Here is a 27,893-nt window from a genome sequence, read left to right on the forward strand (position 1 = left end):
GCATGTCCAAAATGAAAAAAACAGAACAAAGCTCCAGAAAAAGAACTAAACAAAATGGAGACAGGCAATCTAACAGATGCAGAGTTCAAAACATCTGTAAGGATGCTCAATGATCTCAGAGGAAGAGTAGGTGAAATCAGTGAGAACATTAACAAAGAGAAAACACAAAAATACAGATAGAAAACATAAAAAAAGAGCCAGTCAGAAATGAAGAATACAATAAGTGAAATGAAGAATGTATTAGAGAGAATCAAAGTAGATTAGATGACACAGAGGATCAAATCAACAATTTGGAAGTCAAGGCCATGGGAAAAAACCCAATCAGAACTGCAAACAAAAAAAAATTAAACAAAAAAATGAGGATAGTTTAAAGGCCTCTGGGACAACATCAAGTGTACTAACATTTGCATGATGGGGGTACCAAATGGAGAAGAGGGAACAAGGAATTAAAAACCTATTTGAAGAAATAGGGATGGAAAACTTCCCTAACCTGGTGAAGGAAATAGACATACAAGTCCAAGAAGTGTGGAAAGTACCAAACAGGATGCACCCAAGGAAGCCCACAATAACATACATCATAGTTAAAATGCCAAAGGTTGAAGACAAAGAGAGAATCTTAAAAGCAGCAAGAGAAAAGCAGTTAGCTACATACAAGGAAGATAGGTAAGTTGCCATAAGACTGTCAGCTGATTTCTTAACAGAAACTTTACAGGACAGAATGGATTGGCAGAAAATATTCAAAATGATGAAAAGCAAGGACCTATACAACCAAGATTACTCTACCCAGCAAGGTTATCAACTAGAATCGAAGGATAGTTAAAGAACCACCAAGACAAGAAAAAAAACAAAAACTAAAGTAGTTCATTACCACCAAATCAGTATTACATGAAATGTTAAAGAGACTTCTTTAAGAAGAAGAAAAGATCAAAAATAGGAATAATTAAATGACAATAACTATATAAGTAGCAAAAATTACTTTAAATGTAAATGGTTTAAATGTTCCAATCAAAAGACATAGGGTGGCTGAATGGATAAGAAAACTATATATATAACTATACATATATATATATATATACATACATACATACATACATACTGCTTACAGTAGACCCACTTCAGATGGAAAGACATACAGCGACTGAAAGTAAAGGGATGGAAAAAGATATTTCATGCAAATGGAATTTGAAAAAAAAAAAAAAAGCTGGGGTAGCAATACTTAATTCAGGCAAAACAGACTTTAAAACAAAGGCTATAACAAAAGACAAAGAAGAATCCAGCAATTGTACTTCTTGGTATTTATCTGAAGAAATCCAAAACACTAATTCGAAAAAACATACACATGTATATGTTCACAGCAGCATTCTTTACATAGCCAAAAAATATAGAAACAATCTAAGGGTCCATCAATAGACAAATGGATAAAGAAGGGGTGGTACATTATACAATGGAATATTACTCAGCCATAAAAAAGAATGAAATCTTGCCACCTGTAACAACATGGATGGACCTAGAGGGTATTATACTAAGTGAAATAAGTCAGACAGAGAAAAACAAATACCATATAATTTCACTTAATATGTGGAATCTAAAAACAAACAAACTTATAGATACAGAAAACATTTTGATGATTGCCAGATGGCAGGAGTTGGGGGGAGATAGGTGAAAAGGGGAAAGGATTAAGATGTGCAAATTGTCAGCTATAAAAAGTCACAGGGATGTAAATACAGCATAGGGAATATAGTTAATAATATTGCAATAACTGTATAGTATCAGATGGGTACTAGACTTATTGGGGTGATCGCTTTGTAAGTTGTACACATGTCTAATCACTATGTTGTATACCTGAAACTAATATAATATTGTATGTCAAGTATAATTGAAAAATAAAAAATAATTAAAAATAAAAAAGACTGCAGCAAAAATAAACTATACATTGAAGTCATTTAATTTCATTTTTGACATTGGGCATTATACTAAAAACCACTTTGTTCCATTCTTTGTCTGAATCTATTCAGATGGCAGTTGAAAGCAGTAAAAATGGGATCATTTCACTTCTTTCTATCATCAGTGCAAAGAAATATGCCACAAAAGTGACCAATATTTGTTAAGTCTCATTAAAATAGGCACATTCTCTGTAAGTGACATGATCTACCATTTCTGCAAATCAAAATGGAAAAAAACAGTAATTTGAAATTTTATTTTGCCACGTGAACAATTGAGAGCTCAGTTTGAGAAAACAGTTGTCATTTCCCCCTTCATGTGACAAATGAAATGAGCCTGACTGAACCCGTGCTCTCTATGAAATGAATTGTAGAGCCTTTTAGATTGAGGCCTTGCGACTCACCTGAGAGAAACTCAGCTGTCCTAAGCAATGGACTAAAGCTCATGAGAGAAACAAAGTTGACACGAGTCTATGTTATACATATCCACAAAACCTCATACCTAAAAAGCAAACTGTCTTTTCAGATCACATGTGTGTGAGAGTATGGATAATTAAGGTATATTAGGCAACAAATACAGGATGGAGTCTGCACACAAATATCACAGAAATTATAAAAAGTACTTTAAGATACATAACAAAAAACAATAATGCACCACAGTGAGATACCATCTCACATCAATTAGGATGGCTACTATAAAATAAACAACAAAAAACCCCCCAGAAAAATAACAAGTGTTGATGAAGATGTAGAGAAACTAAAACCCTTGTGCACTGCTGGTGGGAATGTAAAATGGTGCACCTGCTACGGAAAATAGTATGGAGGTTCCTAAAAAACTTAAAGTAGAATTGCCATTAGATCCAGCAATTCCATTGCTGGTATATCCCCAAAAGAATTGAAACTAGAGTCTTGAAAAGATATTTGCACACCAATGTTCACAGCAGTATTATTCCCGATAGGCAAAAGGTGGAAACAACCTAAGTGTCCATCGGTGGATGAATGCAAACAATGCCTCCAATAAGGGGCTAACATCCAAAATATATAAATAATTCGTACAACTAAACAACAAAAAACCAAACAATCCAATTGAAAACTGGGTAGACAACCTGAACAGACACTTCTCCCGAGAAGACATACAAACGGCTAACAGGTATATGAAAAAAATGCTGAACTTCACTAGCTATTAGGGAAATGCAAATCAAAACCACCAAGTGATACAACCTCACACCTGTTAGAATGGCTATTATCAATAAGACAAATAACAGCAAGTGTTGGAGAGGCTGTGGAGAAAAAGGAACCCTCATATATTGCTGGTGGAAATGTAATCTGGTACAGCCGCTATGGAAAACAGTATGGAGGTTCCTCAAAAAGTAATAATAGAATTGCCATATGACCCAGCAATCCTTCTCCTGGGTATATACCCCCCAAAATTGAAAACACTTATCCATAAAGATATAAGTACTCCGATGTTCATTGCAGCATTATTTATGGTGGCCAAGACATGGAAACTACCAAAGTGTCCTTCGATAGATGATTGGTATACACACACACACACACACACACACACACACACACACACACACAATGACACACTACTCTGCCATAAGAAAAGATGAAATATTGCCATTTGCAATGACATGGATGGATCTTGAGATTAATATGCCAAGTGAAATAAGTCAGAAAAAGTCAAGAACCATATGATTTCACTCCTATGTGGAATATAAAACTGAAAGCAACAAAGGAACAAAACAAACAAACAAAGAAACAAAAACTCATAGACACAGACAACAGTTTAGTGATTACCCGAGGGTAAGGGGGGAGGGGAGCGGTAGAAGAAGGTAAAGAGGGTCAAACATATGGTGTTGGAAGGAGAACTGACTCCAGGTGGTCAGCACACAATGTGATATATAGATGATGTAGTATAGAGATGCACACTTAAAACCTACATAATTTTACTAACCATTGTCACCCCAATAAATTTAATATTTTAATAATGTGGTATATACATACAATGGAATATCACTCAGCCTTAGGAAGGAAATTCTGACATGCACTACAACATGGATGAACCTTGAAGGCATTAAGCTAAGTGAAAGAAATCAGCCACAAAAAGAGAAATACAGTATGATTCCACTAATAGGAGGTATCAAAAGTAGTCAAATTCATAGAGACAGAAAGTAGACTGGTGATCGCCGGGGGCTGCAGGGAGGTGAGAATGGGGAGTTAATGTTTAATAGGCACAGAGTTTCAGTTTTATAAGACGAAAAGTTCTGGAGATGGATGGCGGTGATGGTTGTACAACAATGTGAATGTACTTAATACTACTGAGCTGTACTTAACACTACTTAAAAATGACTAAGATGGTAAATTTATGCTATGTGTGTTTTATCACAATTAAAAATAAAAAATGAAAGCAAAATAAAAATAAAAATAAACAAATCCCATCTACCTCTACTTGCATATCTACTACATGCCAGACAGGAGTACTTGATGTAGACATTACTTTATTTAATCCTCATTATAGTCTTGCAAGGTATATAGTCCATCCACACTTCACAGCTGAGTAAGTTGAGGCTAAGATAAGTTAAATACCCTGACTGAGGTCATGCCATGGGAACAGACTCATCTGACTACAAGTCTCCAATCATTCCAAGATGCCTGCTGGCTCCATTTGGGACCCTTGAGATGCCAACTGTGCCTCAGAGAAAGACTCAGCAAGAATGAGAACTATCAGCACCTTTTCTTATTCTACTGCTCCTAAAACCAGAATTACTAACCAAATAGAATACAGAAAATTATTTCAAGATATTACTTTGACATGTGCAAAATCATATGTGTGTGCACATGTATGTATATCAGTAAAAATTATTGGCATATACTGTTGATTTTTTTTAAAATGCTTAATCTGGAATTCCCTAGCTTAATAGGTTATATGTAAATACTTATTCATAAATACATTTTTTTAAACCTTAATATTGTGGTAATGAAAACCGGAAACAGCTTTGGACATTATTAATAAAGTTTTAGGGTTACAATTAGCATTAAAGAAAAAATATATAGAAGTTTAATTTATCAGTACAGGACTAAAATTCACAAATGAATATGTAAAACCAACAAACAAAAATAAATATTCATGAATATAAGAGTAAGTAAATGTTTGCTATCTAAAAGCAAAATTTTCAGTTAAACAAAATAAATCTGCATAAAACATAAAAATCCAGAAGAGCAGATTATTATATTTATACCTACAGTTGGCTGGCCACATGTAAACTGCCCTCTTTCTTAGGTTCAGCTCTGTTCTTAAAATAACCCCTTCTTCTGGAATACCCTTTCTCCCCACTGAGAATGTACAAGTCCGCCCACCATCATAGATGACTCCTCCAACTAGGAGAAGAGCCAATTTCTTTTGCAAATCCACAGTCATCCTAGGTAAAAGAATTTTCTTCTCTGTATTACGGTTACCACTACATATGCCTAAGCACTCTGCAAGACCACAGTATGCCTCAAAGGCAGGGACCAGGTACTCAATATAATTTATAATTAATAAATGCACATGTATTTTATTCAAAATCTTATATGGATCTGAAATATACATTTTACCTGAACAAATCAATTGTACATTATTAATTGAAATACATAGAATAGTTACATGGTATAAGTTAGTATATTACATTGTGTAAGATATAAAACACTGTATGTTCTCAGAATTTCAGTTCCATTATTGATAAATCAGTAGTAATAATTATTACCTTTTTACTATATTGTGAGATTGAAATAATATAATCTATGTGAATAAAACTCCTAAAACAATATGTGGCAGGTAATAGATAATGAACAATGTTCTCTTCCATTTTAGTTAATAAAGGCATTTTGGTTAGTGTATATATGAGAGAGAGAGAGACAGAGAGATCTTAACCCTTGGGATACCAGGAAAAAGTTTAGTGATGATATAATTCACTATTGTATCACTTTTTTTAAGTGAATCCATCATTCTTCCTGTTAAACAAATAATTATTTTAGTCTTTTTAACATATTGGGAATAACTGATTAGTAATGATAAAATAACAACATATTTCAAGATACAGGAAAAAATAAGACCACGAAATCTTACAATATATTTTAGATTTATAAAAGGGCCCAGTAGAACCTGATAGTAATTATAAGACAGAATACGTTTCATATCAAAACAAAAAAAAAATTTCTCCTTGTTTTTGTTTTTTTTTTAAGATTTTTATTGGGGAATTGGGGGGATGGGAACAGTGCTGGGGAATTGGGGGAAGGGGAACAGACAGCCGCTCACTGCGGCTGCTGGCTGCTCACGCTGGCTGCTGGCTACACACGGTAGCCCATGGCAACCCACTGCCACAGGGGCTGTAGCCCACGCCATCGCCGGCAACCCACAGCAGCCCAGCTCCAGGTCGAGCTGTTGTTCAGCATCTTAGCTGTGGAGGGCAGTTCACTGGCCCTCATATGTGGGATCCGAACCGGGCCCTCTGGGTTCCAAGCCAGCTCTTTACCAACGTGCCACTCGGCCGGCCCCTCCTTGTTTTTTTAAAATCTCTAATAACAGTATAAATCATGTTGAAATGTTAATCTTCACAAATAGTCAAAATTGCACACAAAAGAAACTCAGAAACTAAAATTAGATTTAATGGACCCTAATTGTATGCTAAGAGTCAATAGAATGAGTACAAATTTGTTATGTTTCTCCTCAAAATATATGACATTCTTATGTAAAATTTTCTGTAGGGAGATTAATTGGGAACAGAAATGTCCAAACTGTTGTGCCAAGAACACTTTATGTTCAAAAGTTGTAGAACCATCTCCCAATGCAACAGAGGAGTGTTTTAGGAAGTATCAACAACCTGATTTTCAAATGCCAAAGGGAAATGCTGGTGTAATCCTTTAAAACATTACAATGACTAGCGATTACTCTATTAATAGCAGTAGGTCCATGTTCAGCTCCAGCAACACCAACCACTTTCTAAGAGCTGCATTTTCCCTAGTGAGAAAGGTTTAATTTCCTCCCTTCAGAAATCTCCGCATGTAGGGACCCTCACATACAGAGTGAAAAGCAGTTAACAGGAAATGTAGATTTGGGTAATTAAAAAAGGGGCCTTTACTCCTCTTCTGAGTTATATCTACAGCATATTTTGAAGTGCAAAAAAGGAGTTGCGGGTAGAAAATAAAACTGTTCCAAATGAGCAGAGGTGGTTATGTTTCATGACCCATAACAGACATAAAAATTTTTATTTACAACCATATTAGAGGGGAGTACAAGTATTATCATAAATCAACGATTTCTCTTCTTTAAATATTTTTTTTAAAGCTTGTCCATTCATGGACTCAGAAAAACGGTCTGTATGTGCTTCTTTAAATGTGACAGCTGAGGGCATTTTCTTAAAAATGATAGAGGAGAGTCCTGTTTCCAGTCTGGCATGTAAGGAGCTTAGAAGTCACCGCCCTGTCCTAAATAACAAGGAAAAAGCTAAACAAATGGAAAATCAGTAACTCTTCTTAGATCCTTCAAAGAAGTGAGGTCACAGAGCAGACAACTGCCCCAAAATTTGGAGGGACAAACAGGAGAATACAAAGAATCACAATTCACCAGAGCAGAAGCCTGCATAAGAACCAGCGGCGGGGCAGGGAAACAGATGCGAGTGATGAATGCCTGGACCCTCGGTGTGGACCAGCCTGAGAGAGAAAGACTATGGGGGACCCAGTGACGGGGAGAGAGATGTACTTTTGTGAGTTTACCTCCAGGAGCTCTACCAGCCCGTCACAGTGAAGACTGGAGAAAAATTCCCTTGTTCTTCAGGCAATGGGAGGAGAAAAAGGACCGTTCTGAAATATGCCAGGGCATTCAGTTCTTCTGAAGAAGGCCCGCACTCAAGAGAAACTATTTTGCTTGGGCATAACCTACTGTGGTTTTTTCCAGAGGCTAACCAACCAGTGGGAAGGAAAATACCAAAATCCAGGCTGCTCTATTCTACCTTATGGGAGAAAGAAGAGAGCGAGAGAGCGAGAGAGCGAGAGAGCGAGAGAGCGAGAGAGCGAGAGAGCGAGAGAGCGAGAGAGAGAGAGAGAGAGAGAGAGAGAGAGAGCGAGAGAGAGAGAGAGAGAGAGAGAGAGAGACTGACTTGCAAAATTCAAAGTCCAGGACTGAGAGCTAATCATAGGACTGCCACCACACACCTTACCACTGTACTACTAAAGGCCTATTTACTACAGTTCAGTTCCTTTTATCCAGTACATCATGTTCACGTTTCCACCCAAAATTACAAGGCATACTGAAAGGCAGAAAACAGTTTGAAGTGACAGAGCAAGCATAGGTATGTCAGAGGTGTTGGGATTATCAAATTGTGAATATAAAACACTTATGATTTATATACTAAGGGCTCTAATGTTAAAAGTATACAACATGCAAGAACAGATGGGTAATGTCAGCAGAGAGGTGGAAATTCTAAGACATAATAAAAAAGAAATGCTAGAGATCAAAACTGTAACAGAAATGAAGACTGCCTTTGACGGGCTTATCAGTAGACAGGACACAGCTGAGGAAAGTATCTCTGAGATTAAGGATATATTAACAGAAGTTTCTAAAACAGAAAAGCAAAGAGAAAAAAGACTGAAAAAACAAAAACAAAAAAACAGAATATCCAAGATCTGTGGGACAACTACAGAAGTGTAACATATGAATACCAAAGGAAAAGAAAGGAGGATAGAACAGATGGAATATTTGAAGCAATAATAACTGAAAACTTCCTCCAAATTAATGTCAGGCATCAAACCAAGGATCCAGAAAGCTCAGAAAAGACGAAACAGGATAAAATGCCAGTAAACACTATACCTAGGCATATCGTGTTTAAACTACAGAAAATCAAAGATGAACAAAAAATCTTGAAAGAAACCAGGGGAGGAAAACTACCCTACCTATAAAGGAGCAAAGATAAGAATTTCATCCAAATTCTCCTCAAAGGGAAGAATGGAGTAAAATATTTAACGTACTGAGAGGAAAAAGTCACCAGATTAGAATTCTGTACCCTGTGGAATTATCCATCAAAAGTAAAAAAATATACAATTTGTCAGACTAAAAGAAATGGAGGGAATTTGTTGCTAGTAGACTTACCTTCCAAGAAATGTTAAAAGACAGAAAATTATATGGATCAGGAACTCAGATTTACATACAGAAAAAAAGGCATTAGAGGATGACTAAATGAAGGTAAAATAAAAACTTTTATTTTTCATATTCTTAAAGCATCTAATAGAAAAGTTTGCTCAAAATAATAGCAACAATATATTCGTCTGTGTGTGTGTGTGTGTGTGTAGTGTGTCTGCGTGTGTGTGTCTGTGTGTGCATGCACACGTATGTACAAGTGAAAGGAACAATAACAATGATACAAGGGGCAGAAGGAGGAATTAGGAAAATTTTGTTATTATAAGGTACATGCATTGCTCATGAAGTAGTGTGGTGTTATTTGAAAGGGAGCTTGGATAACTTGTAAATGAATATTCCAAATTCTAGGAACACCACTTTAAAAAGTTAAAGCGGAAGTATAATTGATATGTTAAGAAAGGCAAGATAATAGAATTATACAAAATTTCAATTAAAACCACAACAAGCCAATAAAGAGTGGAAGAAAAAAACAGAAACAAAGTACAAGGGAAACAAATAGAAAACAATAACAAATATGGTAGTTATTAACTAGCTATATCAACAATCACTTTAAATAACAAAGGTCTAAATACACCAATTAAAAGACAGAGAATATCACAGTGAATCAACAAACAGAACCCAATTATATGTTGTATACAAAAAAATAAAGACACAATATAGGTTAAAAGTAAACGGACAGAGAAAAATACACTATGTTAACACTAATCAAAAGAAAGCAGAAGTATTTTAGATACAGCAAACTTCAGAGAAAGGAAAGTTATCCAGGAATAAAGAGGAGCATTACATAATGATAAAGTGGTCAATACTCCAAGAAGACATAATGATCATTAATATAAATGTGGCTAGCAGCAGAATGTCAAAATATGCGAGGTAAAATTGATAGAACTTAGGGAAAAATAGATGAATTCACTATTATAATTGGAGACTTCAACACTCCTCTATCAGAAATGGACAGGTTCAGCAAGCAGAAAATCATTAAGGACATAGCTGAACTCAATACCATCAATCAACTGGATACAATCGACATCTATAGACTACTTCATTCAACAACAGCAGAACATTCATTCTTTTCAGGCTCGCTTGGAACATTCACCACTGCAGACTACATTCTGGGACATAAAACATACCTATGAGGTCTGACAATTAAGTTCATGAACTCATCCCAGAGAAAGTGCTACATGCCTCACTGCTGAACATCACCATGGTCACCTTCCAAGTACTCCCCTCGGGAAGCTACGCACCCACACCAGTGCCTAGTCCACCCTTCAAAGCTATTTTGGAATTTTTTTTCTGGAATGGCCATCAGAGCTGTCGTCATATTACCCTTGATGTCCTGAATGTCATCAACATGTCTTCCTTTCAATATTCCCTTTATCTTCGGGTGAAGAAAGAAGTCATTGGGGGCCACCAGATTAGGTGAGTAGGGAGGGTGTTCCAATACAATTATTTGTTTACTGGCTAAAAACTCCCTCAAAGACTGTGCCATGTGAGCTGGTGCACTGTCATGATGGCAAGAGCCATGAACCGTTGGTGAAAAGTTCATGTCGTCTAACTTCTTCACGCTGATTTTTCAGCACTTACAAATAGTAAACTTGGTTAACAGTTTGTCCAGTTGGAACAAATTCATAATGAATAATCCCTCTGATTTCAAAAAAGGTTTCAACATTGTTGCAGCAAGTTCCCAAACTTAATTAGCAGACCTCATATAAAATAATACAAACATAAAATAGTCTGCTCTCAGATCACAATGGAATTAAACTAAAAATCAAAAACAGAAAATAACTGGAAAATACCAAAATACTTAGTACATAAACAGCACATTTCTAAATAATGTGTGTCAGAAAAGAAATCTCAAAAGAAATTTAAAAATATTTTGAACTGAATTAAAATGAAAATACAGCTTACAAAAATCTGTGACATGCATCAAAAGCAGTGCTAAGAGGAGAACTTATAGCACTGAATGCATATATTATGAAAGAACAAAGATCTAAAATCAATAATCTAAGCCTACACCTTAGAAAACTAGAAAAAGAAGAGCAAGTTGAATCTAAAGTAAACGCAAGAAAATAAATAAAAATTAGAGCAGAAACCAATGAAATTAAAAACAGGAAATCAATGATAGAGAAAATAAAGAAAACCAACGTTGTTTCTTTGAAACAATCAGTAAAATGAATGTCTCGAGATCAGCTAACTAAGCAGAAAGAAAAAAAACACATATTACTAATATTAAAAATGAAAGCAAGGAAATCACTATAGATCCTGTGAACACTAAAGTAATAATAAAGGAATGCTATGACTAACCCTATTCCCACAAAGCTGATAACCTAAATGAAATGGACTAACTCCTTGAAAGATACCATCTGTCAAAAGTCACACAAGAAGAAATAGACAACCTGAAGAGGCCAATATCTATTTAAAAAATTGAATCAATATAATCAGAAAACATCATGCCCAGATGGGTTCACTGGTAAATTCTAAAGGAAATGTTTGAATTTCCTTAAATTCAAACATGTAAGGTAAAAATTATACCAATTCTCTACAAACTCTTCCAGAAATAGCGGCAGAGGGAATACTTCCTAACTCATGCAATGAGACCAGTATTATTCTAATAACAAAACCAAATAAAGATATTACAGGAAAACTATAGAGCAATATCTCTTGTGAGCATAGTGGAAAAATTCTCAACAAAATATTAGCAAATCAAGTCCAATAATATATAAAAACAATTATGCACCACAACCAAGTGGGATTTATCCTAGGTATACAAGGCTGGTTCAACATTCAAAATCAATTAATATAATTCATGACATCAACAGACTAAAGAAGAAAACTCACATGATCATATCAATAGATGCAGGTAAAGTGCTTAACAAAATATAACACCCATTAATGATAAAAAATCTCAGCAAAGTAGGAACAGAGTGAAATTTCCTCAACTTGAAAAGAAGAACTACAAAAAACCCATAGTTAACATCATACATCATGGTGAGAAACTTGAAGCTTTCCCACTAAGATCAGGAACAAGTCAAGAATGTGCTCCCAGTACTCTTTTCAATATTGTACTGGAACTCCTAGCTAATACAATAAGACAAGAAAAGAACAAAGTTACAGATTGGGAAGAAAGAAATAAAACTGACTTTGTTCACAGATGACATCATCATCTATGTAGAAAATACACACACACACACACACACACACACACACACACACACACACTCTCCTGGAACACATAAGTGATTATAGCAAGTTTGCAGGATACAAGGTTAATACACAAAAGTCAATCACTTTCCTATTCACCAGCAATGAACAAGTGGAAACTAAAATTTAAAAACATATTATCATTTACTAGCATCCCCCAAAACGAAATAGGCAGGCACAAATCTAACAAAATATGGACAAGATCTATATGAGGAAAACGAAAAATTCTGATGAACAAAGAACTACATAAACGGAGATATAGTCCATGTTCATAGATAGGAAGCCTCAATACCATCAAGATGTCAGTTCTTTCCCACTTGATCTGTAGATTCAATGCAATCACAACAAAAATCCCAGCAAGTTATTTTGTGGCTATTAACAAGCTGATTCTCAAGTTTATATAGAGAGGCAAAGACCCAGGATAGTTAACGCAGTGCTGAAGATGACAAAGCTGGATGACTGACTGTAAGCCTTACTATAAAGCTATAATAATCAAGACAGTGAGTATTAGGAAAAGAATAGAAAATAGACAAATGAAACAGATTAGCGAGCCAAGAAATAAATTTGGTCAATTGATCTTTGACAAAGAAGCAAAAACAATAAAGTGGAAAAAGGTATTTTCAACAAATGGTGTTGGAACAAATAGATATCCACAAGCCTGAAAGCTGAATCTAGACACAGATCTTACACCATTTGAATTACATAAAAAAGTAACTCAAAATGGATTACACATCTAAATTTAAAATGCATAACTATAAAACTGCTGGAGGGTAACATAGGAGAAAACCTAGAAGACCGGGGGTAGGCTAATGACTTTTTAGATACAACACCATAGGCAAGGTCTATGAAAGAAATAAATGATAAGCTGGATTCATTAAAATTAAAATAACTTCTGCTCTGCAAGGACAGCGTCAAGAGAATGAGAAGATAATCCAGAGAGTGGTGAAAAATATTTGCAAAATACATATCTAATAAAGGACTGATATACAAAGAACTCTTAAAACTCAACAATAAGAAAAGAAACAACTTAATTTAAAAATGGGCAGTGAATAGACACCTCACCAAAGATTTACAGATGTCAACAAGCACACGAAAGGATGTTCATCATATACCATTATAGGATTGCAAATTGAAACAATGAGATACCACTGTTCACCTAATAGAAGGACCAAAATCCAGAACACTAACAACACCAAATGCAGGTGAGGATGAGGAGCACTAGGAAATACCATTCACTGCCGGTGAGAATGCAAAACGGCACAGCCACTTTGGAAGGTAGTTTGGCAGTTTCTTATAAAATTAAAAGTACTTTTACCATATGATTCAGCAGTTGTGCTCCTTGGTATTTACTCAAAGGAAAGGAGTTGAAAACTGATGTCCACACACAAATCTATATACAGATGTTTATAGTAACTTTACTCACAATTGTCAAAACTTGGAAACAGCCAACATGCCCTTCAGTAGGTGAATGGATATACAAACTGTGGTACATGCAGACAATGGAATATTATCCAGTGTTAAAAAAAAATAAATAAAAGCTACAAAGACATGAGGGAAACTTAAACGCATATTACTAAGTGAAAGAAGCCATCTGAAAAGGCTATATCCTGTATGAGTCCAAATATATGACATTCTGGAAAAGACAAAACTATAGATCAGGGGTTGGCCGAAGGGTGGGAAAGGGGAGGAATGAATGAATAGGTGGAACACTGGGGATTTTTATATCAGTGAGACAATTCTGTGTGATACCGTAACTGTCAATACATGTCATTATACATTTGTCCAAACCCATAGAATGTGCAACACAAAGAGTGAACCCTAAGGCAAACTATGGACTTTGGGGGATAATGATGTGTCAGTGTTGGTTCATAGATTGTGACAAATGTACCGCTGTGGTGTGGGATGTTGATAGTGGTGGAGGTTGTATGTGGAGGGCCAGGGAGCATATGGGAACTCTGTACTTTCTGCTTAATTTTGCTATGAACTTAAAACTGCTCTGAAAGATAAAGTCTATTTAAAAAAAAATTCTGAAAAAAAAGGTAGGGATAGGGACATCCATTCTAAAATGCAGAGCATGTAAGAAAATATTAATCCTACAAATAATACAAAATCCTACAGCTGAAGTATAAAAATACAATTGCAATGAATGTACCTATATAAGAGAAAGCTTTCTAGCACCAGCAGAAGAATCACAAATTTGGAGTAATAGTTAATACAACAAAAAAACAGGACAACGAAATCATGTGGATAGGACTTTGAAATTTGTCACAGTAGGACTGGGTCTATATTTACATATCATTTACTGACCCTACAGATTTCAACAATGAAAGAGTTGCATCAAACATAATAGTGTGCTAATTTTTGCAGGGTAGGAAGAATTGAGGCCAAAAAACTTAGTAGTAACTATTTCTGCGTTGGAAGAAATTTTGGAGTGAAGAAATCCTCCAAGTTTCTGGGGATAAAATAAAAGGTTTGCCTCTAAGTTACTCACCTTTTGTAAAATATCTGAATAACAGCTAATCATCTATCAAAACTACTTTGAACACATTAAAAAGCTGAACACATATTAGAAATCGCCCTGGAAGCTAAGCAGACACAAGGATTACATTGTCTCTTTTGGAGGTAGTGAACAGTGAATGTGAAGTGAGTGAGGCTATAATGGCAAAGACTGAACTCGTGAAAGTCTGTCCACACCCCTCCATCTTGGGTACCTCAGAGAAAATGAAAGTCTTTAGGCACAAGGTTCTCAATAACCAGGCTGGATTACATCAAATTCTGCATGCAAAAATCAGCAGACTTTCTGAGAAATCACTAGAAAATGATCTGTTGCTGCAAAACCAATGAGAAATAACCACTCTCCAGACTCTCTGGACAAGCCAGGGTGCCACAGGACCCAGATATAAATTCCTGGCATACACAACAATGGCGAAGACATAGTTCCACAACTTACTGAGAGACTGGGTCTACTGCTAGTGTGAAATGGCTGTGCTGTAACTTTAAAAAGTAAATGGCTATATACTTTAAAGTATCAATGTCTAAAATAACTAAATATATCAAAGTTTATTTTGGTTACACAGAGAAATGTATATAGTCCATGCAAAGCATAAAATCACATCGTGACAACAGAGTGAGTTCAACATTTACTGCAGATGATGGAGACATTATATATTCAAGCACAAGGAACAAAATCACATTTGTGGTAATAAATGTCTCTTTTCCTGGTCTCAGAGTAAACCAGAGTAGTTTTCAATGTCATTCTTTTTCCACTCTTTTCAAACCTACTTATTTGTTTTAAAATCTAAACTTAGGTAGCTAGGTTAATATTTAAACTTTTTCTCAAATAAAATGTTTTCACCTATAAGTTTTTAAAAATATACATTAAACTTTTCCAAAGGAGAAGAACTATTACTGCCACTTTAAAATTCAGTTAGCAACAAAGGCCAGATCGTCCCATAAAGTAATCTGTTTTAGAACTTAAGGTGATAAAGTGAAAAGGGGACTTGAGAAATACAAAATTATTATGGTTACTAACCAGAGCATTTAAAAACATATATAAGTTTATTGAAAACTCAACATTTTTACATGATAATCATTTTTTTAAGTTTAATATGTTATACCTACTATAATCCTTATGATGAATTCATTTAAAAAACTACTCATAAACCACAATCTTTATGAATCAAGAGAACTTCCTTTGAAAACGACCTGAAATATTATATTTTTTCACCTAAAGAGAAAATTGAAGATTATCATTTATCTCTACCTTGAATTTATTTAAAAATAAAACATTTTGAAAAATACTGAGTTCTGACTTTGGGTGGTGAAAATACAATGTGATATATAGATGATGTATTACAGAACTGAAACCTATGTAACTTTACTAACAATTGTCACCCCAATAAACTTTAATTTAAAAAAAATACAGTAATACCTTGGTTTGCAAGCATAATTCATTCCGGAAACACACTACTCATACTGCAAGACATCGCTCATTTACCATGTTAAAATGTATTAGGAAATGTTTACTTGTCTCGCAGAGCCCTCGCAAACCACGTTACTCGCAATTCAAGGTTTTACTGTACTTTGTTCTGAAATAATAGAGCATATCCAAGTGAAAGTTTCACCCCAGGAATATATTTTAAAGCCATGGCTTCTAATTTTGAAATACACAAGAGGACCTACATAGATAATCTAAGAGCAAAGAAGGGGACAGAAATGCTAATTAAAACCCCTGCATTTAAAGAGAGTGTATGTGTAGTCATTGAAAATAGTTTCAGAGAGTTAAACACATACTACTAATCCATACAAAAATTTTTCGGTGGACAAAGATATGAAGAGAAAGAGAGATATTTTTAAACATACAAACACGACTTGGAAAGCATGCATCTGAAAAAATCCTTATTGTGGGGTAGCAAAAAATTAAGAAGTCATATACCCTGTTTCGATAAGCAGCACATTTCCAGTCTTTGCTCAGGAGAACATCCATAAAGAAGGTATGCTTCTTCTAGTGCACTTTTATACCACTTCTTTTTATTCTTACATATTCCTGGCTAAAGAAACAGAAAAATAATAAGACTCGTTTTAAATATATAATTTTGTTTTAATATCCACTTGATTTAGCTATTGAGCTGGAACTAAATCTAAGTATTCTACAATATATAACTTAGACTTTGGTATCTGATTATTATTATATTATTATTTTAGAATAAAGCAAAGTTGTGTACATTTTGAATGTTAATAGCCAAAGGGTCAGATTCTTAATTGACTAAGGTAACAGTTTAATATGATTTATATCACACTTAGTTATAAAAAGTTAAGACTACCAATGAAACACAGTACTCAATATTAATACATTTTATTGGAATAATGTTGATGCCTTTTTAAGTAACATAGCAATGATACTGAAGTAGTAGAAATTGAAAAGCCAAGTTTCTTATTGTAAGAAAATTAATTCAATTCACATGTAGTTTTGGTGTTATGGCAGACAATGGGCATATTCATACAGGTTCCTTAAACTTTCTGTGCATCACTTTCTTCATCTGTAAAACGTGGATGACAGTGCAAACATCAAAAGGTCTTATGAGTATTAAATGAAATAATACATGGCAATTTTCTGGAATAGGAAGCACTCGATAAATGTTATTGTGCTTGACTACAGCACTTTCGCTATGTTTATTTAGTGTTTGGAAAAATATATTTTGAAAAGAAAAACAGAATCAAAGAATCTCTCTAGGTTAAAAATGACTATAATATCTGGACCAATAATTTTCCAATGTCATTTTAGAACTTGCTCAAAAAAGGTTTTTATAATGTTTTTAAATGTTACAATTTTAATACATGTCACCATTTTCTTTTCAAAAAAAAAAGGTTTTATTCTATTAATCCACACTTACCAATCACATATAATGATCTTATCTTTATCTCAGATATATAAGATAATTCACCCTTTACACAGAAATGTAAAGCTATGTACCATTTATATTCAATTCATTCAGAGAATGAAAGTATATATTTAAAGCTCTTCTCAAGTTCCACCTTATTCTTGAGTCCCCAAATTAATATTAACTATATGGTTCCCATTACACTTAATATTTTTATTTAATTATTTATTACATTCTGACTTGTTTTTTAGTTATTTGCATTCACGACTGTCCCTACCCATAAAATAAAAGGTCCTCGAAGCCGGAGGCAATAAATAATATTTCATTTTTGTATTCTCTACAGTACCTATCTGCATCTCTCTGCATATTATATAAGAATTCAGAACGTGGTTTTTAAATTGCATGTGATCCTGGACACTGATTTATGTGGCATAAAAGCAGCAAAACAATATAATCAAACAAAAATCTACTTTTGTACACAGAATGTTTAAATTTTATTAAGTTATTTCACAGGAAAAAAGATGAAAAGACAGGCAGATACAATTCAATGAAATTAGAAAATGTACATTACTAGAAAGATACCTAAGCTGGCATTTGCAGATTTAAGGCATTTCTGCAACTCAAAAGCTACAATGATGTTAAGTAAAAATTTATAGTGAAAAATCGCCTAAAAGCTGATACAGCACTAAACAATTGAAGTTAAGGAAATTTCTTGAGAAAAACCAATGCGATATATAGCTAAAGTAAACTTTGGTGAGTTGGGGAACTGTAGAGCTTCCTTTTAATTAGATTCATTGGGGTGACATTGGTTAATAAAATTATATAGGTTGAAGAGCTTTTTTAAAAGCCTGTGTCTGAGTGTCTAAGAATTTATCAGTAAGTATGTGCCATCTAGTGGTAATACCATTAAACATCTAAGAAACTCAAAAAGTTAAGATTTACAAACAATTTTGAATTCCAGAATTAGGCTCAGCTGTGTATTGCATTTTTTAACTAGTTTTTTTTTAATTGAAAAAATGATAGGTGCACATTCTAAAGGGATAGAATGTGCCTCCCTTCCCAACCCTCGTACTGTTTTCCCCAAAGACACCCACTATTACCAGTTTCTTTCAGTCTTCCAGCGATATTGCATGCATCTATAAGCATTTACATTTATATAAATATATCTATTTTTAAAGAATGCTATAGTTGCATATACTTTGAGTTTTTCAATTTGTCTGGCAGATTGCTTATTTATTAATTCATTCACCATATTCTAGACCCGCAAGGTCTATCATTAAAGAAAACAAAGTTTACATTCTAGCCAGTGAAAGAGACTACAGTAAGCATAACAAATAAGGCTACAGCATGTTATAAGAGTTTATATGCGTACGTGCTGTGTAATAAAGAAAATGTAAGGCAACAAAGTGGTCAGGGTAAATCTCACTGAAAAGCTGACATTTGAGCAAAGACCTGACAAGGTCAGGGAGTTAGCCATGGAGATATCCAAGGAAAAAGCAGCCCAGGCAAAGAAAGACGCCATAAGATAGGAGAATGCAAGCATATTCAAGAAGCATCAAAGAAGCCAAGGTGGCTGCAGTTGAATGAAGAAGAGGGAGAGTAGTAGGGAGTGGTGTCAGAAAATTAGCAGGGACCAGATTCTTGATGTCCTTCCAGGCCATTGTAGGGACTCTGGCTTTTACTACGAGTGAAATGGGAGGGATTGCAGAATTCTGGGCAGAATAGCATTTGATTTGATTCAATGTTTTAAGACAATCATTCTGGTGGCTTTGACGAGAACAGATCATACAGAGGCAAATACAGATAGATGTAGGATGACTGGTTATTGTAATAATCCATGCAAGACATGATGGTTGTGTAGACCAGGTTAGTAGTGTCCACTGTAGTGAAAAGTAGTAGGATTCTGGATATAATTTCAAGGTAGAGCAAAAAGAATTTCTTGACCAACTGAAAACTGTTGTGAGAGAAAGAGAGGATGACTCTAAGGCTTTTGGACTAAGCAAGGAAAAGGCTGGAATTTGCTACCTACTGAGATGGGGAAGGCTGTCAAGGAAGTGAGCTTTGAGGGAAAGATCAAGAGTTTAGCTACTTTGTCAATAATATTGTAGTAACTATGAATGGTGCCAGGTGGGTACTAGACTCATATGAGGGATCACTTTGTAAGTTACACAAATGTTTAATCACTATGCTGTACACATGAAACTAATATAAAATTGAGTGTCAAATGTAAATGAAAAAAAAAGAATTCGGATATGTTGAGTAGGAGATGTCTATTATGACATCCAAGTGGAGATACCAAATAGCAGTTCGATAAGAGAATTCAGGAAGAGAACTAAACTGCAGATAAAACTTAGGAATCATATCAACCCATACAGTATTTAAAGCCAAGAAACTGGAAGAGATAATCAAGGGGATACTATGTATTTATCCGGCAAATGCCCTAGTGATGGACATTTAAATTGTTTCTAATATGCAATTTGGAACAACGCTGCAGCGAAAAATTTTTGAACAATGCAATATATAGATGATGTAATATAGAAATACACACTTGAAACCTATATAATTTTATTAATCAATGTTACCCCACCAAATTTAATACAGTTTAAAAATGTTGTCATTTTGCCCATGTGAAAGTGTATTGAAGGATATATTCCTAGATGTTAAACTATAAGATTTAATGTATGCATATTTTAAAATTTGGAAGCAATTATGAAATAGCTCTTGAATGAGGTGGCCACAGTTTAAATGCCACAAATAATACGTTTCCTCCCACCCTAGAGAACACCTCTGTTACCAATTTTTCAGATTTCTGCAAATATTTTTAAGGGAAAAATGGTATTTCCTTTTTATCATCATTTTTTGTGTCTTAAATTCAGTAATTATAAGCAGTTTTTCACATTTTTCCAACTTTATTGATATACAACTGATACATAACTGTAAATTTAAGGAGTACAACATAATGATTTGATACACATATATATTGAGAAATGATTACAATAAGTTTAGTTAACATCTTTATCAACTCATATAATAACCTTTCTGTATATGTGTGTAGTGAGAACATTGAAGACCTACTCTCTTAGCAACTTTCAAGTACATATTACAATACTGTTAACTATAGTTACCATGTTCTACGTTAGATCCTAGAACTTATTCATCAAGTTTTCATGTTTTTAAAAGCCATTTATAGTTTCTTTTCTAAGGAATGACTGTTTAAGACTTGAGTTAATATTTATATTGTTCTTTTTCTTATTGATGTATAAGAAATTTTTAGATATTAAAAAAGTAGCTCTTTGCTATATGTATTTTAAATATTTCCTGTTTATAGTTTATCTTTTAGTATATCTGTATTTTCTTTTATGTTCATTTAAACCTTTCATCCTTTTAGAACTGATTTGAATGGAAGGTGTAAGGTTAGCTTCCACTCCATTTATTTCTGAAGTAGCTAGCCATTTGTATCCATACAATTTATTAAAATATACAACTTTTCTTGAATTATTTGAATACAACCTTAACCACAAACTATATTTCCAAGAACTCTTGAGTCTATTTTTGAACTCCACATTGTTCTATCATTCTATGAAATCACTGTTAATACCAAGCTGCTTTAATTAATGGAATTTTATTATAATTTTGTATTTTATAGGGCTAACTACCTCTTCTATATTTAATTTTCCTACAAATTTTAAAATCAGTATTTTAGTCCTTTTTTAAAATTGAGATTGCATTAAAATTAAAAAATAACTTTGGAAGAATTGGCATCTTTCCATATTAAATCTTCCAAACCAAGAAGAGTTGTATCTAATCTTTCCATTTACTTAGGTTTTATTTTCTGTCTCTTAGTAGCATTGTAAATTTTTTTCATACAAATCTTGCACATGCTTCTTAAGCTTTCTCCAGTGTATTATATATGCTTTGTTGCTATTATGAATGGGAACTTTTATCCCATATTTTCACACTGGTTAACTCTGTATAGTAACACCATCCAAAGAAATTTCTGTATATTCAGTCTCCAACTTTTTATATTCTTATGTAAATTGGGGCATGGGGTGCCAAGCCAGTTTTGGCACCTCCTGTGTAAGTCCTGCAAAGAGTCTTGTACCCCAGTTTGCAATGTGAAAATAATTTATGTCCTCAGATTTTGTAGTTTTAAAGACCTATGTCTTTCACTGAAACCTAAATATATCTAATAATTTTAGAACTTTGAAATTATCTTATCTCCCATCCCAAAACAAAATAAAACACAGACAAGTTTTTAAATGCACTTGTTTAAGAAGGAAATTTTCAAGGCAACTCTTGAGCAAACTTTCAAGGAGCTAAAAGCTTATAAAGTGAAAGATTAAGATCAATGATTTCAGATGAGATGATAGAACGGGATGGGCATCTTCAAATTCTAGTCAATTCTATGATTCCAAAAAGGAGTATTATGTCCTTATTATTTTTAAATTACTTTGGCAATTTGCGTTTTCTCAATCAGTTTTATTAAATTTGGAGTGGAGGGAGAAAATAGTCATCATGGAAAGAGAAGAACGACATATAGTCTAAAAATTTATCTGAATTTATGACCATAACTAAGATAATTCTTGCCAGATGTATTCTTGATAGATGAATAAGCATGTAAATATTTGGAGTAAGAAGGAGATTTGAGACTAAACAAATGTATAGACAGGGAAAGATAGTACCCTTTGTCTGAGAAAATTCCTGGCTGTGTCCAAAACTGAAAAGTTTGTAAAATACTCTCCTATGTGATCTTGTTTCAATCAAATGTTACTGGCTGTCTGAAGACTTCAGTATCATTTTTACATTTCCTAGTGTTTGAGGAAGAAGTTGAGTGCCCCTTCTCAGTAACTTTTGACTCACTGAATAAGTCACCACATACTAACATGGAGTGGCAAATTCAAGGAAAAGAACACATACGTGTTTGTCCATTCAGTAAGGCCAGTAGAGAGAAATCTTCAATGTGGCAGAAATTTATATCTTTCGTTGCTTTGTATTTTAAGATTGCTTCTCCACATGAGAATTAATCAAGATATAATAGCCTGGAGTCATAGCAGCATAAATTTTACTCCTCAAACTTGAATGTGCAAGCAATGTCACATTGCCTTATTTTTGCTAAATAAATATGAATGAGACAGCCCTCATTCAACAAGAATGATTGATCTCAGTCATTTTGGGGGCCACCTCTTACTTCCCTTAGGTTCACATAAATTGGGGAAAAAAATATGGTACCTGAAAACTAAGGACAGTTCCTTAGTTTTCCTCTTAGTTCATTCCTCTTAAATAACTATGTGAATAACATCTTTGTTCAAGTCCCTTGAAGTCAGGCAGTCTCAAGAATCTTTACAGAGGCTGGGAACTTTGAGGGGATGGGTTCAGTTTCCCTGGGTGTGCTCTCTCTGGGTACACCGTGCTGCTATCCTTCTCTGAGGTACCACCTCTACCCAAGGCACTGACAGATCAGTCAGTCCTCTTCCACATCCGGCAGAATCTCTTCTCTGCCTTGCTGCTCCTGCCTGCCTCTCTCCATTCCCAGTTCACCCTTCCCATCCTCAGGGAACTCAAGTCAAGTAGACGGGCAAGCTCTGCTTTTGATCCCCACAACAGAAAACTCCTGACACATGTGAACACTAGGGGCCTGCCTACTTTTTGGAATAAATGAGAGGGAAAAATACAATAAAAAAGAATTATTATTAACCAACCCCTGGTGTTTGGTTGTCTGTAGGGAAGGTTTTCCTAGCTAAGGGGTTCTGAATACTGGAATAATAGGTAGGTGGTAGTCTTTCCTCTCCACCCCTCGGCATCCTACACCTTCACTCTACCTATGGCTCTTCCTTAATTCTCCCCCATAGCACTCAGCAACAACTAACATACCATATCTTATTTATTTATTTGTTTGTTTACTGTCTGTCTTATCCCACTAATTTAAGTCTCATGAGGGCATTTAAATTTTGTCTATTTTGTTCACTTCTGAGCCTAGAAGAGTTGCACATAATAGGAGCTCAGTAAATATTTATTAAGTAAAGATCCATAGGGATTCTTTTTTTTTCAGGGTGATGTGGATAAAACCTAGTCAGAAAATTGGTCATGAAAATGAAAGGCTGCTATATCGTAATCCTGAATTATGTGATTATCCCTAGAAAGATAGAAGAAAGATTTATAAACATGATGACTATCTGGCATTATCATATAGTGATATTACTTCAAAAATAATATAGAACTTCACTTTTTGGATAGAATTCAGATCTATAAAGTACTTCATGGGCCATTGATTTATCCTATTATGTTGTATTTTTTTCTTGAAAAAAGTGTCCAATTTCAAGGACTCTGAATGGTATGTAAAAAATAGTACCTAATTTTAAAAGTAAAGAAATTCAGTCAAATGCTTCTTCATATGCCCGATTTGGGGGACGGCAGAGCCTTGCTACAATCCTGTAAGTACAATGATATCATCTACCATCCAAAAGTACCAATTCCAATTTTGATTATATCAATATTAAAGTTAAACGCAAAATAAGTACTTACAATTTAGAAAATTTATCTTTTAGACACAATGTTGAGCATATGTTAAAAATCTGGAAAACCAGAATCATAAGTACTTAGCCTGCTTTATTGAGCTTCATAAATTCTTTGAAATGACTTCAAATATTGACCGTTACTTTAAGTTATTTCTTACATAATGTGCCCGTTTAAAAAATGAGGATATAAGCCATAGATTTCATAATCTAAAGAAATATATAATAATTTTCCTTTGGAATGCATCCCCACTAAATGAGGATCGACACTCCCACCCAATATAAAGTACTCTGCCTGGTGATTTACGTCAATTGCTGCTACTTAGACATTCAGATTTGCAGTGTAGCTCACTGACTAGCCATGTACTGCCCTGACGCATCATTCTATTTACTATCAGGCCAAAGCCATCGCTCTTCTCCTCTGTCGGGCAGATCGTTTTCACTTAAAGCAATTCAGTAGAAAGTTAATCACAAGGATATCCTGTCTTCCTTAAATTGGATTTCTACAGCAGCAACGAGTAATCTAGACTATAAGAGCACCCCCATCCCTTCGATGCTAAGTAGAAGACAGCCACATCACACCCATGTGCACCACACACTGCCTGGCTTCCTAGGGTCTGCCTCCCCTCCCAGTTGTTATCTTTAACATAGGTTCATATAATTTTCAATAATCAATTCTTACTCTGTTTAAGCTTCCTTAGACTTAACTAGGAATTTTGCTTACTCTAATTCAGCAAGATTTTAAGGTCAAATAACTTCTGTGCCCCACTCCCACACCACCAGAAAGTGTGAACAAGCTAACTGGATGATAATAATAAAAAAAGAAAAAAAGAAAAAGGTTCTAGCTCTGTATAGTCTGATCCTTTACATCAGTCTGAGAATTAATACTGAGAATGCAATGACTACTAGGGAGACATTAGGTAGAGAAGAAAGAATAAGGACATTTGAGAGTCAAATATTTACAGCGTGATTTCATTACTTGGCATGAACTACTGGGATTTTGGATTTGAATTCTATACAAAATGACCAATGCAGGCATTGAGTGCTCCGAACAACGATGGGGGTGGGAGGAGGAGTAGGAAGCCAAGCCGTTTAAGATAAAACAGCCCCAATGGACAAATCAGAAAAATCATAGGCTACTAGACAAGCTTTTTATTAACCTAGACTTCAACATATATTTACTAAGTATTTTGAATATCTAAGCTCTTTTCCTATCAAGATGGAATAGACAACTGCTTTATGCTGTGGTTGCTGTTGGGGTTGTTTTTGTTTGTTTTTAAAGAAGCCCAGTCTGACATTTTAGGGGATGTTTATTATCTGGACTGACATCCTTTAGAAATCAATTTTTATGTAACCAATATATCAGTCATTTAAGGTGATGGACCAGACATCAAATTTTGAGAGAAGGAGAGAGAAAAATAAGAGGGCTCCACTTGTCATAGCAGAGCGAAAATCAGCCATCCTCCAAGAGAAACTATTTAAAGGGAAAAGGGAGTCTAACATCACAATTTCGTTGAAGATTGGCCTGGCTTCTTTAGCACCACAAACTCATAAACACATTCACTTATCACACACATTAAACACAATAAAAACAATACACATTTTCATAAATATCTCCTTTAGCTAATTTCAGTAAACACAGAATATAGATATTTATGGGGAAACAATCTGCGATATAGTGGTTTTTGAGATTCACTGAGGAGCTAAACAGATTCTCATAACGCTCCCCAGTATATAGGTTCAGGAACATGCATATTTCCAGTCTTATTGAGAAATAATTGACATACATCACTGTGTAAGTTTAAGGCATAGAGTATGATAGTTTAATTTAAATGTATTGTAAAATGATTACCATAATAGGTTCAGCTAACATCTACCATTTCACATAGATACAATAAAAAGAAAGAAGAAAGAAAAGAAAAACAATTTTTTCCTTGTGATGAGAATTCTACAATAAACTCTCTTAACAACTTTCCTATATGTCATACAGCAGTGTTTGCTATAGTCCTCATGTTGCACATGAGTTCCCTAGAACTTATTTCTCTTATAACCAAAAGTTTGCATCTTTTGACCATCTTCCTCCAACTCCGCCTCCCCCTGCCCTCTGCTTCTGGTAGTCACAAGTTCAATCTTTTTTTTTTCTATGAGCTTGGGATTTTTTTTTTTGGAAGGGGGGGTTTGTTTTGATTCCACATATAAGTGATATCATACAACTCATATAGTATTTGTCTCTGTCTGACTTCACTTAGCATAACGCCTTAAGGTAAATCCATGTTGTCACAAAATGCTAGAATTTCCTCGTTTTTAATGGCTGAATAATAAGGAATATAAATTTTTAAAGAGCTCTCTGGAAGAATGTGATGATGAGCAAATTTGGGAACCAATAACAGAATAAACAAAAACATAAAAAATAAAAACAACAACAAAAAAAACCCCTTGGCATCCATGTTTGTATTAATAATAAACCGTTACCGCTAAGGTTACAAGAATGAAATAAATAATAACAATCATGAAGATGCTCTAAATCTATGGCTAGGAATCAATGCACTAAATGTGAATATAGAGCTTTTATATCTTTTTCCAACTTTTAAAAGCTCTGGTTAAAGGTTAAGTTAATTAATCAAGTAGACTGAATTAATAACAGGCGATCAATAAGAAGGACTTCGTGATTTTCCGCTTACAGATGCTAGCTTATTATGAATTTAGTATGCTTATGAAGATTAGAAGCAGATGCCCAATGGAAATTTCGATGAGGATTGCATATTTATAATCAGGAGACTCAGGCTTGAGCCCCAGTTCTGCTGTAGTGGGACCTCAGGCGAGTCATTTAACCTGAGCCTCCACTTTCTTAACAAGGAATGAGGATCACATGAGATAATACATGTAAACAGTATTTTATAAAATGTAAAGCAGTTTTCAAATGGTAGCTATCAATATCACAAATGATGAGAACATAAATATTTATCATTTTGGTCTCTGCAGGCCAAGAAAATGCAGTAAGAACTCTATTCACAATAAGAAGGAGTTGACTGAGTACATATTTTATTTCCATAGGAGTTCTTCTATGAAAGACTCCACTGTTATTTTTTAATTTACTAATTTATCAAATCAATGCTTATAAGTGTAAGATAAAGTATTAAGCACCTTACAAACAACTAATTTTAATTTCCTAAGAAGCCTATGAGGTAGGTACTATTATTATCCTCGTTTTACAGATGAGGAAACCGAAGCACTGAGTTTAGAACTTACCTAAGTTCATATAGCTAGTTAGTGATAGCGTTGGAATTCATACACAGGCAGTCTAGTTCCAGAATTCATGGGCTCAATTGCTATCCAGGCATATCAGAGATATTTCAGGTTCAGTTGCAGACAGACCACTATGGTAAAGTGAATACTGCAATAAAGCGGTCATATATTTTTTTGGTTTCCCAGTGCATATAAAAGTCATGTTTACAATGTACTGCAGCCTATTAAGTGTGTAATAGCATTATGTCTAAAAAGTGTACATATCTTAATTTAAAAATGCTTTATTGTTATAAAAATGCTAACCATCATCTGAGCCTTCGGTAAATCATAATCTTTTTGCTGGTAGAGGGTCTTGCATCAATATTCATGGCTGCTGACTGATCAGGGTGGTGGTTGCTGAAGGCTGGGGTGGCTGTAGCAATTTCTTAAAATAAGGTAA

General features: G+C 34.5%; 1 protein-coding gene across 1 annotated transcript in view; it reads right to left on the reverse strand.

The window, feature by feature from the left end:
- The window catches only part of ZCWPW2 (zinc finger CW-type and PWWP domain containing 2), a 115,045-nt gene that overhangs the window by 29,291 nt on the left and 57,861 nt on the right, over positions 1-27,893 (reverse strand). Inside the window, exon 5 of the mRNA XM_019660620.1 lies at positions 16,751-16,865. Within this exon, the coding sequence (XP_019516165.1) occupies positions 16,751-16,865 (115 nt within the window). The remainder of the gene's footprint in view (positions 1-16,750; positions 16,866-27,893) is intronic.

The sequence above is a fragment of the Hipposideros armiger genome, unplaced genomic scaffold (assembly GCF_001890085.2).
Source record: "Hipposideros armiger isolate ML-2016 unplaced genomic scaffold, ASM189008v1 scaffold_322, whole genome shotgun sequence".
NCBI classification, from domain to species: Eukaryota; Metazoa; Chordata; class Mammalia; order Chiroptera; family Hipposideridae; genus Hipposideros; species Hipposideros armiger.